At 33.6% G+C, this 12,112-nt stretch overlaps 3 protein-coding genes across 3 annotated transcripts; 2 read left to right on the top strand and 1 right to left on the bottom strand.

Annotated features, from left to right (window-relative positions):
• Positions 1–26: 26 nt before the first annotated feature.
• On the bottom strand, positions 27–4,710 carry LOC107363388 (NCK-interacting protein with SH3 domain-like). Its single transcript, XM_015930599.3, has 2 exons — positions 4,419–4,710; positions 27–4,119 (listed from the first exon to the last, which is right to left on the bottom strand). Exon 2 carries the CDS (start codon positions 2,820–2,822, stop codon positions 924–926), a length of 1,899 nt encoding a protein of 632 aa, XP_015786085.2. The 5' UTR covers positions 2,823–4,119; positions 4,419–4,710; the 3' UTR covers positions 27–923.
• A 111-nt stretch (positions 4,711–4,821) lies between these two features.
• Positions 4,822–7,056, top strand: Cp110 (Centriolar coiled coil protein 110kDa). Its single transcript, XM_015930630.2, has 2 exons — positions 4,822–4,920; positions 5,055–7,056. The coding sequence occupies exon 2, from the start codon at positions 5,216–5,218 to the stop codon at positions 6,590–6,592; it is 1,377 nt and encodes a 458-aa protein (XP_015786116.2). The 5' UTR covers positions 4,822–4,920; positions 5,055–5,215; the 3' UTR covers positions 6,593–7,056.
• Positions 7,057–8,989: 1,933 nt separating this feature from the next.
• IntS8 (integrator complex subunit 8) lies at positions 8,990–12,093 on the top strand. Its single transcript, XM_015930594.3, has one exon. The coding sequence runs from the start codon at positions 9,096–9,098 to the stop codon at positions 11,658–11,660; it is 2,565 nt and encodes an 854-aa protein (XP_015786080.1). The 5' UTR covers positions 8,990–9,095; the 3' UTR covers positions 11,661–12,093.
• Positions 12,094–12,112: the final 19 nt, after the last annotated feature.

Here is a 12,112-nt window from a genome sequence, read left to right as displayed (position 1 = left end):
CTGACAAGTGAGTGTTGATTTGTATGTTTGGATCAAATAAGCTATTATAATTTATTTCAGTTTATTAGCTTTTATTATAATGAACAGTTCATTAAATTTATTTTTAAAACTCTTTAAATCGAAGAAAAACCATTGAAAAAATGAAAGTAGATGTCCTATCAAGTTATTTTATTTGTGCGGCTTTCTTAAATCGAAATCTTCCCTTTAAAAATTTACTTCGGATTCTTATTCTTGAATTCATAGTTTATTGATACAATTGAATTTATTTTTCAATTAAATATCAGGTGGGCTATCAAGTAAACTAAATTAAACACTTCCATGGACCCAAAGGCACCAGACCCATCACCATCTTTAATTTAACAGATAACAGCTTGGTAGAGAGAATGATAACTAAATTACGATTCTTCACATAAATAAGAATTAATTTAGTGAAATAACTGGACAACGTAATTGGACTTTCATTTTTTTAATTGTTCGTATTCCAGACATATCCTAGGAATCATTTTTTGTCTTTAATCCTTTTCAACGCGGGTCTGCGTTATAAACCACCTTTTGATCCAGATTTGAGCAATAGCGTTATCTTTCGAACCATTCACATTGATTAGATGAAAGGTTTGTGGAAAGTAAATGTACATGGGAAAAATTGAATTGTGCAATTATGGCTAGTAAGCTTCCAATTGTGTGAAGATCATAATGCAATTTATACACAGTGAATTCCGATATTATACAAATTGAGTTTCCAATCAATCGAAACTTGAGGACATAGAATTCGTTAATTGACGATTATTATTCATCGTTGTTGGATTACAAAACAGGTTTGGCGATATGGAATTATATTACTTTTTTAGTAACACCTTGGACTCATCTCCTTCACCGGAATAATATATGAAATCAATTTTCATACTTATTCTAATTGTAGAGATTCAAACTGTTTCTGCTGTTAACAATTCTTTGATCATCCTGACCATTCGTTTTTCATTATCAGGACTTGACTCATGGGAATAGATTGCATCTATACATTGGTTGACTTCGATAAGTTTATGTGGCTCCTCTTTGTAATTAGTATTTTTGATTATATTATAGAGTAATTTGAGGTAAGAGAAACGATTTTCATCTTCGTCTTGAATATTATTGAGATGTGAGATTAATATATCGATCATAACTCTGACGTCGTTGTAATAAAAGAGATTCGCAAGTTCAGGATCTTCAAAAACCTCGGTTAACAATTTATGAACAGCATTGGGTCGATCACAGGTTTTCATAGGTTTACCAAAATAATTGATTAAAAGAGTTGGATCTTCTTCCCAGTTCAAGTAAGAGACTAGATTTTCCATCAAACATTTGACATTAGACCTCATTCTGATAGCTTTCAGGACCAGATTACTCTCATTTAAATCGAAATGTAGATTGAATGCCAAAATTGGAGGAATACACATTTCTAATGGTATTTTATGTTCCAACTTGTTTCCTTCAATATCTTCACCTTCAATTAAATCCAATTGACTGTTGACATATTTTTCGTTAACATGTTCATACAAATTAATAGGAGGTTTTTGTCCAGATCCAAAAACGTAGGTAAATAATATCGACGCTTTAGACCATCTTTCAATATCGTCACGATGATTTATCATTTCATTGGCCAAGGAAGCCGGTAAAACAGTCGATAAGAAATTATCTTCAATCATATTATCATTTAGACGAATTATTTCCATAAGAACAGAGTAAAGTTGCATTTTTAAAGATTTTTTCGTCTCCTCATGAAAATAGCTAATGACCATGTAAACATTATCACAATTGTTCGAGAACATTGCTTCTCGACTGATAGTTGGATTAGCATTGGCCAATAATTTAACCATCTCAATCAAGCTTGATTCCATCTCTTCATCATCATGAATAGGCCAACCTCTTTGTTGTTCATCTGCTTTACAGATCCATAGTTTATGGAATAACTCTCTCAATTTTATTAAATCAGATGAGTTTTTCATAACTAAGGGTGATGGACATTGGTCAACAGCCTCCAATTTATCAATCAGCTTTGTCATAGTTTTCTCAATCATAGGCATTTTTTCTCGTAAGTAATTTATCACAGTCTCGATAGTCAATTTACACATTCCATGACTTAATTCTGTAGAAACTCTGACTCTTTCAATAAGATCAGCTGCCAAAGAATCATCAATTTCAATTGTTGCCATTTCATCAAGAGTAGTTTCACCTTGAACTAAAATTGTTGGATCATTGGTTGTTTGTTCAATCAAATCGACTTGGATTCCAGCTTCAGATGTGCTAATGACTGGTTTTTGTACATTAATTGAATCACAATTATAGCCCAGAATATGTTCCTGGACATTACCAGAACTGTCGTTCTCTCCGAGTTTATACAAATTTGGATCAGGATCATTAGTATTTACCACTTCAATAAAATTTGCATCACTAGGCTGATTAGTGGTGATTTTTTTCGATGAAACAGCTCCTGGTTTGCTTTGTAGTTGGCTAAGCACTTCACATCGAAGTTGAGTTAATTTAACTTGAGCATGGTTGATTTGGCGTATAGTAATAATTTTTGGATCATTATGGTCAGCATCCAGAACCGAAATAATGGTATCAATCAGCTCCAAAAGTTTAGAGTCCTCCAATGAGTCTGGTTCAGTGTAATTAGCTGGAATATAGCCAAGTTTACCTTGACAGTTAACTACATACAGCCAATCACCTCGAGGTTCAGTTTGTTTGATTATGATGAATCGATCACCAGCTTTACAATGTAACACTTTAAGATCAGAAGCTTGATAGTCATAGATCGCTCTTATTAATAAATGAGCGGCCATGATATTGATTTTGATGAACACCTAATAATATTTTCGATGGTAACAGTGAACTCGCCAATAGAACTGATGAATAGGAATCGATTAAGTTGAGTTTGTTTCAATACTTTGGATGTAGTGTCAGTAAAATCAGGCGTACAGGCTGGAGGTGTAATCACTATTTAATCACCAATCAATCAGTATAAATGGGAAAAACAACCATTTCCAAAACATAAACATCGAAAACAGTAAGAAGAAACCGAATTTTCACCTTCAGTCAATCGATAGTTTAGCCATCCCAATAGTGGTTACAGAATCAATTGCAGGGACTAAGTTACATCGAAAACCATTGACTGAGTGATTTACTGAATTAAATACCAGATGAGGTTATATGGCACTGGCCAAGGTCACCGCAAAATCCACCAAAATAATGTTGATGTAGAAAAGGAGGTGGGAAAGGGAAAGGAGAGGGAAGCAGACCAGATAGATATCAAAAGAAAGAGGGAGACAATAGAGAAGAGAAACAAGGGAGACAAGGAAGATGAGGAGTGTCTGGTAAAGATGGAGATAAGATGAAAATGTATTGATCGAAACGGTTAATCATGCTTGTTTTGTAAATAATCAACAGTTGTTCAGTATGCGGTTAGTTTAAACAATAACCAGAAGAGTAACAATGTAAAAGCTTTAGATGATTATCGACTATTGACGAGTAAAAGTAGATACAACTGCAAAACCTTTTTCATTCTCCCATTTTGCTTTCCATTATTTTGATAGGAGAACAGGCAATTGGAGTTATGCTAGTTCAATGGCATCCGAATATTTATGAAGTTAATTGTTTGTAACTAAATTTTGAGCCGGCCCAAGAGCTTGTACACACTATCGGGATCATCTTCAAGATTATCGCTATCACCGAACACTATGAGTATGGTAAATGAGTATTCCATTAAATATAGTGAGAGTCAACCATTTCGACTCCTGTTAGGAAGCAAATTAATCTTTCAGCTAATTTCAATTGAAAAAAGATCCAAGTCCGCTGATGCATTTTCAAACTTGATGAAGTCTGATGATTAGAAGGTACTCATGGTTGACCTCATAATAAGCAAAAGTAAAATCCAGTTCCAATATTTGTTGCGATACTTTCTTCTAAATAAGTTATTCCAGGACTAAATTATGTTTCAACCTTAATTGTTAAAGTTTTTGAGGTTCCATCCATGAAACGACATGGTAACATCAAGAGCATCAGCTGTCATTAGTACAGTGAATTTGCATCCCTTCAAGTAAAACTCATTGACGCGTTTCCATATCTCTTGACAAGGATCATCTAAATGTTAAAAATAAAAAAGAAATAAATTACATTTTTGACAGATCATTACCTTGATCATTATTACAAGATAGCCTTAGGACTATTTAAAGCGCTGATTATGTTAGGAACATGATATGAATACTCAAAGGTGTAAGATAAGTTGTAGCTAAGATATTACAGTAACTGAAACTGAGGTAGCTGAAACAGTGTTAACTTGCAAACTCATCTTGTAATTATTGTTTTTTTCACGGCTTTACCCTTTAAACACAGTTTCAAAATAAATTAAGTTATTTGATAATCAACTAATTATGACTTACCATGAAGCTATTAAAAGCCAATTATTAACAGAAAACAAAGTAACGATAGACCAACTTGGGAATAACTAATCAATCTTTCCTTAAAGGACGTATAGCTTGACAACGTGTTTCCATTTTCACTATTTAAATTATATGTTGGCTTGTGTTTTAAAACCAAAATATTATGTTTATTAATTAAACAAATTCAATATAACTATTCATTATAATTAACAGGTGGCTTAATAGCGATAAATATGAAAGACACCATTCAAGAGAAACTTTGTTTACATTTCTGGTCAACTGGTGAGCAGCAAAACAAGTTTTTGAAGAGATAGTTTTTTGTGCTGCAAAAGTGAAAGATGTTTAATTGTCCAAAAAATCTTACATTGTTGTTAGTGCTGTTGCCTTAGTTACTATCAATTGAAAAATGGTGGTTAAGTTGAAGTCTTCATGTAGATAAATGTTCTGTGCCATCAATTAATTGTGTCTTCTCAATTAATCATGTTAAAGTCATCTTGAAAGAGTAAGTTGAAACCTCTATACTATTCCCTCTACTTTTTGGCGTAACAAGATTGCTTTTTGTTTGTACCAATCCTTATCCCTAACCAGTTTGATTTGACATTAACTTTGTTTTACAATATTCTTTATTCATTGCAGGATACAATTTTTGAATCAATCTTATTTCAAGTAACTCAAGAAGCTAAAATAACAGAATCGCTGTAGCAAGTATTGGCGTTGAATCAATATTTGAAAGTGGTTAAAATAAAGTCTTTCAAGCTGATCCCTGCATTGGTAATTTTTCAAGTTTATTACCGAAAATGATTAATAGATCAGAAGCTATGACATTGCCTCCAGGAATCAAGACAAATCTCAGTACCAATTCATCATTATATTCAACGCCATGCCAATCACCTGGCTCTTTAGGATCATCTCTAGACTCAACTAATATAAGCTTACCATCTAAAAATTCACTGACAACTACAGCTCCAAGTGAAAACTCTAGATTATTATCAATTCAGCAATCAAGCAGTTGTTTTAATAGTAGGACTGACTCCAGGCCTAATTCATGCTCATCTGGATCTTTCAGTAGTGTACAGACCCTCTTGCCCCCTTCATCGACCACTAGCTCACCTTCAACCTGGAGACATGAGCAAATTATAAACAATCACGCCAATCAATCTATAACGAATGACAGAAATACGGACTGCTGGAAAGGCTTAATTGATCTCAAACAAGACTTGACCAAAAGATTATTCAGTTTGAAACAGCAAGTACAGTCGGTAGTTTACCAATTGAATGAATTGGAAGATACTATTGGAACTAAACTGGATGAAATGTGTCAGCATATCAATGGTACATATACAGAACCACAAATTATCCCAGGGATACCAGAAAATTGCGAACCCGTTGCAATACCATTTTCGTATGAATTTAGAAAATCTTTAAGTGCCTTTGATGAACTTAAAAAGAAGCGAGCAGATCAATTGATTAATAAACCAGCTATCCAAAAGCTTCCAGCCTTGGTCAAGGGTTACTTAACTAGACGAATAATGACGACATCAAAAGTCAAAGATCTTATCAAGACAATTAAAGATACAACGATTCTGTTGGACAATTATCGGAGTGAGGAACAAGTGGCTAAAGAAGAGATTGATTTCCATCGACGATTGATGATACAATTGGAGAAATCTTTAACCGATTTTCATGACATTTTCTTTAACTATTCCAAATCAGAACAAATGAAACTAATTTCTCGTTCAAGAGAGTTTGCCATTGAAAAAGTATTCCGACTCTCTTCGGAGGCCCGTCGAGTTCCAGACAAAACAGTTAAAAAAGCAACATTTGAGAGGAGAAAAGATTCGCCTATCGTGAAATCCGTTGAAGTTAAACAGCAGAAACAAAGTCCCGATGTCGAGATGAAACCAATCGAAGACGTTATTGAAGACACAGACAAAGACATAGTTGAAAATGCTATCAGTGTTGTCAAAGATCCCGAACCTAAGACTAAAGCAGCCTTAAAATCCCGAAAAGGTGCCAAAAATGCAAGAAAAAACAAAGAAACTGAATCTACATCAACTTCAACCTCTTCATCAACAACAAAGTCAACCGAAGAAGCTGATAATTGTCCACGAAGATCTAAAAGAGCAGCGACAACAAGTAAAAGAGCTACACGGGGTGCGAAAAAGTCATCTTGATTTTTTCAGAAAATGTTTATTGATCAGAAAAATGTTTTCTTATCCAAAGGGTTCCGAAACAAAATTCAAATCAATTACGCAAACCAAGTTTCGAGGTTACATTTTTTTAATCCTAACAAAGCTTGATTTTAATTTTACAGAAATACGACTGTGAACTTAAACTGTCTACATTTTATGAATATTTTTTCACCGCTTAATTATCTCTTCATGTGATATACAATTTGCATAGATTTTGCGATCAAATGTTTACTTGACCAATAATAAATTTCAGCTCACGTCTATTCCTACAAAACTAAAGCATTCCATTTGTGTTATCCATCTATCAATAAAAAACTATACAGTGACCAAGGGTGATCCTCACAAACCCTATCTAATCAATAATTCAATTGGTGCCAGTTTATGACAATGATAGTTTTTCATATTTCAAAGACAAGTCCATCATTAAATGCGATTATAAATCAAAATTAGATTTCAATATTTCTCAGAATAATTGCAAGACTTTTGTTTCTTATCATCATTTGAACATCAAAACAATTAGACTTCAACATTTACCAAAGAATGATAGAATCAATTCAAGCCTTAATAGTTTTTGCTATGGTTATGAATTTGTATATTTGCTTTAAATTTATGATTATTCAATTGTCAATAAAAGACCTTTATCATTCCATCAGAAATTACAATTCAAATATTGAAAAACAGTTTGAGAAATGAATAATTTCATCTCTTTTTTGTCTTCCGATCGTAACAATCGTACTCTATTGACTTTAGATTCATAAAGATTCATGTTTGAATTTGTAGCAAAACTTGAACAACATTTGATTCATCTAAATATTATCTTCATACAAGATTATGTGTCATAGTGTGAACTTGAACTAATCAGATAAGTCGTCACACATCGTCATGAATCAAAATCTTCATTTCAAAATCGCACTTCTCGATTTCGGACCCGTTTACAATCCTATTAGGAAAAGATTCACTGGTTCATATGCTTTTTACTTGAACAAATATTTGGCATTCTATGATTCGATCAATTACACTGTTGTTTTGATTGATCCACCCGCCAATGGAATCTGTGATTCCTTTAATTGTACAGGCCTGCTTGGACATGTTCAACGCGGTGAAGCTGACTTCGGTATGGACACATATCCATTCGCAACACTTGCGGATTCAGTTACGGGACTTAAACCAGGAATAGTAGCAAGTGATTTGTCTTGTGAAATAGTATCGACTTTGCCCGAAATTGGAATAATTCATGAAGATATTCTCAGATCATTTTCAATTTTCCCTTTGGATGTAATTATATTCTTAGTTTCTCTTTTTCTCTCTCTTTTTTCCATTCCTTTCATTCTGTGGCATTTCAAATTGAAATTTGATGAGATTAAACCCATTTCTCCTCCACCAATAATTTGGCCTTTGATTTGTGCAGTTTTACGCCAAGGATCATCTCAAAAGGCTCTTTTTCACCACCAAACTCTGCGATCTATTTATCTAGTAATCACATTTGCAGTATTTTTTGTGGCAGCACTTTATTCGTGTTCATTTACTACTGATCTCACATCCAAAGTATCCATTAAAACGATTGATTCATTGGAAGATTTGGCAAATTCTGACAGGATTCCAATCTGGTTGTCTTCAGATGTATGCTTTTCTCTGAATAATGGCGGTTCTTCTCCAGTTTACCAGGAACTTTTAAAACGAGGAAAGTTCTTAAACTTAAACAGCCTTTTCGATAAATTAAGAATGAAAGAGATGGAATTGAAATTATGCGTTTTTATTATTACTCCGCAAGTGACTGATCACACTCGACTTTGCTATTGTGCAAACTACCCAGATTCACCTATGCCACAGTGGCATAAATCGACTGAAGCATTGCCCACTCATCTCATGTTTTCTGTTTTAAATTCAAATCTATCTCCTCATGCCACCAAGATTATCAATGCATTACATGAGAAAAGATTCGAAAGTCAACTCGATTTGTATTTCCCATCTAAATGGAGACAGTATTCTGATAAGATTCTGGATCCTGAGCAAAATAAAGGCTGCTTACATAAGATTTCCGTAAGATCTACACCAGCCCTGTATCATTTCAATAAACTAGATATCGACAAATACAAGCTTTTCTTCAAGAGCTTCTTATTCACGATTCCGATTGGCATACTTTGCCTGATTGGTGAATTTATATATTCTGGGGTAATCTTATTAATCCAGAAACAAATGTAGAAACACGGAATTGGTTCAACCAATAAAATTTAACAAATTATGCATTCAATGATTCGGTTTAACATTTAATTCATTTCCCTTGTATTATAAATACAATCTCATAATCAAATCTTTACCAAATTTGCTAGATTACATTTGTAACCTCTTCATAGATGGCAGCAGCTCTTTTTGCGACAATCATGTCACATGATTCATGTGATTTGAGTATTTTTGTTTAGCTTATTTGAAGTGAATGAATCAAGTGAAAATTATACCTGTTTGTGATTATTTTTATTTACCTTAAATGGCAAATTTTCTGTGGTTCGAATTTGTTTTGCATCAAAGTTTATTGGAGAAGCATTTAAGTGAAAAAGATGATCCTAAACCAGTTGACTTGATAATAAGTTTTCTCAATAATGCCTCTATCGATGGTTCTTTCAATGGCTCACTTGGTGGTAGTGAACTTCTAAGATTGTTAGCCGTTAAAGTTGGCGCTTTTATTGAATTTGATTTGGGCACATTGGAAGAACAATTGCCGATAACAATGCAATTTACCTTGTTCAAGGAATTGATCAAAATATTGGAAGTAGCTAGTCCACCTGTTACAGTTCTTAAAGCAGTTCATTTACTGTATTTTAGATGGACATTGAGATCAATCATTCGATTATCCTATCCAACTCGAGGTCCACGAGGACTGTCAATACCTCCTCAGATGATGCAACAACTAGATCCTTGCTATGTTCCGATAGAAGTTCTCGAGAATATGTTCAAAAAGCTCAGAGAACTGTCGCCTGATGCTATAAGCTATTTGGAAAACTTTTTGGTTGAAAATTGTAATTCTATTTGTCTACCGTTGATTGATTGTTTTCCTAGCTCTATAGAACCTAACTCAACCATAAAATGTGATTGGACTAAAGTTAAATCTCTTGACATTTCTAATCTTTATGATATTGTTCACTATGAGCTTGGTAAATGGTACTTTTTTAATGAAAATTACGTTTTAGCCGATAAACATTTTCGAGCCATCAATGTTTCTAAATTGAACGATGAATCGTTTAAAAACTTATCTCAATATATTGAATCATCAAAAGAACTGTGCAGTGATGTTTCTACAAGAGACTCTGGGTCCAAGTCATTTGAAATTTATTTTGACGAGTGTCTACAAAATGCCAAAAAAGGAGTCTCCTGTGATCTAAGTTTCGTTGAAAGAACAGTTGACCTACAACTAATATCCGCTAAACTTAATCAATTTTATGCTCGCTGTGACAGCAATACAGAAAAACAGAATATCCGCCGTTTTGCATTTTATTTAACAAGCCGTATGAATGGTTTAAAGGAATTAATACCTGAAATATCAGAACCCGTGAAAACTCTTGAAAATGGATCAGATGTTCACATGGCGTCTTTAACCGAAGGTGAAGAGGAAGGAGAAATCGACGGAGGTGATGATGAAGTTGAAAAAGATCCAGAATTATTGTTATTGGAAGCAACTGTTCCTGAAGTTATCCAAGACTTGATTCCCAAAGTAAACAAGCCTCCATTGATGATCAATCGTGCTTGGGATATACCTCTAGCCCATGCTTCGTGTTTATCAAACCTCCCCATTCCTCAATATAACAAATGTCATATCGCTTTAGCGAAAGCAGCTGAACTTCGACGAGCTAAAATGTATATTGAGTCTAGAATTTTATATTTATCCTTATTAGAAGATTATCAAGCATCTCTACCGAATTTGGCTGATATCATCACTTTTGAACTTTTGGAAACTGATTTACAGCACCATGTTGAAAGTAATGATATAGACGAAAGACGAAACCTAGAGCTTCTTGCAAAATGTGAACGAACTTTGCGAAATGAAATACTATTAGCTGATCTTCCTTTAGAGCTTGTAGATCTCTGTTGTCTTTTCTTGCTTGAATCAAGCCCACAAACTTTGAAAGATTTCGTCAATTCCAAACATCCTCTACTTCGCCTATCATCACTTCTTTCATCTCTGGCTAGTACAGATTCTCCTTCTCATCATCCAATGAAAGCAAAAGAACTTTGGGATTTAATCTGTAATGTGCTACCTTATGATAGAAACCGGATAATTGCCAAACGTAATATACATTTACCTCTATCAAGCTGGGACCTGGATATTTTTTGTCAATTCATCAAGAAACTCAAAAATTCTGCTCATATTAATCTTCTTACATCATGTTTAATCAAAATTCTCAATCTCAAAAGAGACATTTCTGGAATCGAGCTTACTGTCTTACCCCAGCCAACTTTCCAATGGCCCAGCTCATTACCAGCAAGCTCAGCTAATATCGATTTATCAAGTATTTTTGACACTCTTAAAGTTCTTCTTAAAAAAGGATTGTCTCTCAAGCCCAATGAAATCAATTTACTTCGATGTAAAGCCGAATTAGCTATTATTGAAGGACAATATGCAGATGCCATGAGTAACTACTTGACACTGATGATAATTACCACAGAATACTTTACAGTATTTGGAACTTATCCTGAGGAAGAAAAAATAATTTCAAGGATGATACATTGTTCTACTAAATTGGGGTGTCACACTCAAGCTGCAGTTCTCCATCAAATGGTTAAGGAACCCAATTATGCTCTCATTTTCAAAGGACTTAGTGAAAAATCATGTAATGATAGCTGTGATGATTTATATGATTCATTTTGGGACATTACAATTTTAGAGTATCTGGTTAATCTTCATACAAGAAGAGGTGAGATCGATAGGAAAAATAAATCACTCCATTTAATTGGACAATCAGAACTCAACGCAAATAACCCTGAAGATATTCTCAACGAAGCTGCTAATGTGCGTAAGGGTAAATTTTTCCGAACAATGGCGAAAAAATATTTGTAACCCAAGGAAAATTTTAATCAACATTTCTATCGTCTCGAAAACCCTGCTGATTGAGATTTTAAACTATTCATCAAATTTCCCTAGTCTTGTTTCACAGATGTCCAAACACTTTCATTGATCGCAAGGACTAAAAAAAGATTGAATTTGTTTTCAGTATTTGTGTGGTGATGATAAAACAATTCATCTCCTCTTGTGATTCAAAAGTTTCTATGTAGACTTAATTTATCAACTAAAAAATCAATTCTTTTGATTAACTATTAATAGACTTTTGTTATTGTAAACTAAAATGAATTCATTTTACATATTTTCATCATCAAGCTATCGATTGATAAAAATCACAAAAAGTTCAATCATGTAATGATTAAGTTGATCAATCAACTAATTTTATCCATTCTGTTACGACAACAATAAAATAGATATTTTCACTTCTAAATTTTGCTTAAATTGATTTG

This window comes from Tetranychus urticae, chromosome 2 (genome assembly GCF_039701765.1).
Source record: "Tetranychus urticae isolate SD_2017Ah chromosome 2, NJAU_TeUrti_SD_1.0, whole genome shotgun sequence".
NCBI lineage: Eukaryota > Metazoa > Arthropoda > Arachnida > Trombidiformes > Tetranychidae > Tetranychus > Tetranychus urticae.
This window is presented reverse-complemented; position numbering and strand designations above follow the sequence as displayed.

Coding starts and splice junctions, on each gene's coding strand:
- LOC107363388 (XM_015930599.3), bottom strand. CDS start 2,822: ATGGCCGCTCATTTATTAATAAGAGCGATCTATGACTATCAAGCTTCT.
- Cp110 (XM_015930630.2), top strand. CDS start 5,216: ATGATTAATAGATCAGAAGCTATGACATTGCCTCCAGGAATCAAGACA.
- IntS8 (XM_015930594.3), top strand. CDS start 9,096: ATGGCAAATTTTCTGTGGTTCGAATTTGTTTTGCATCAAAGTTTATTG.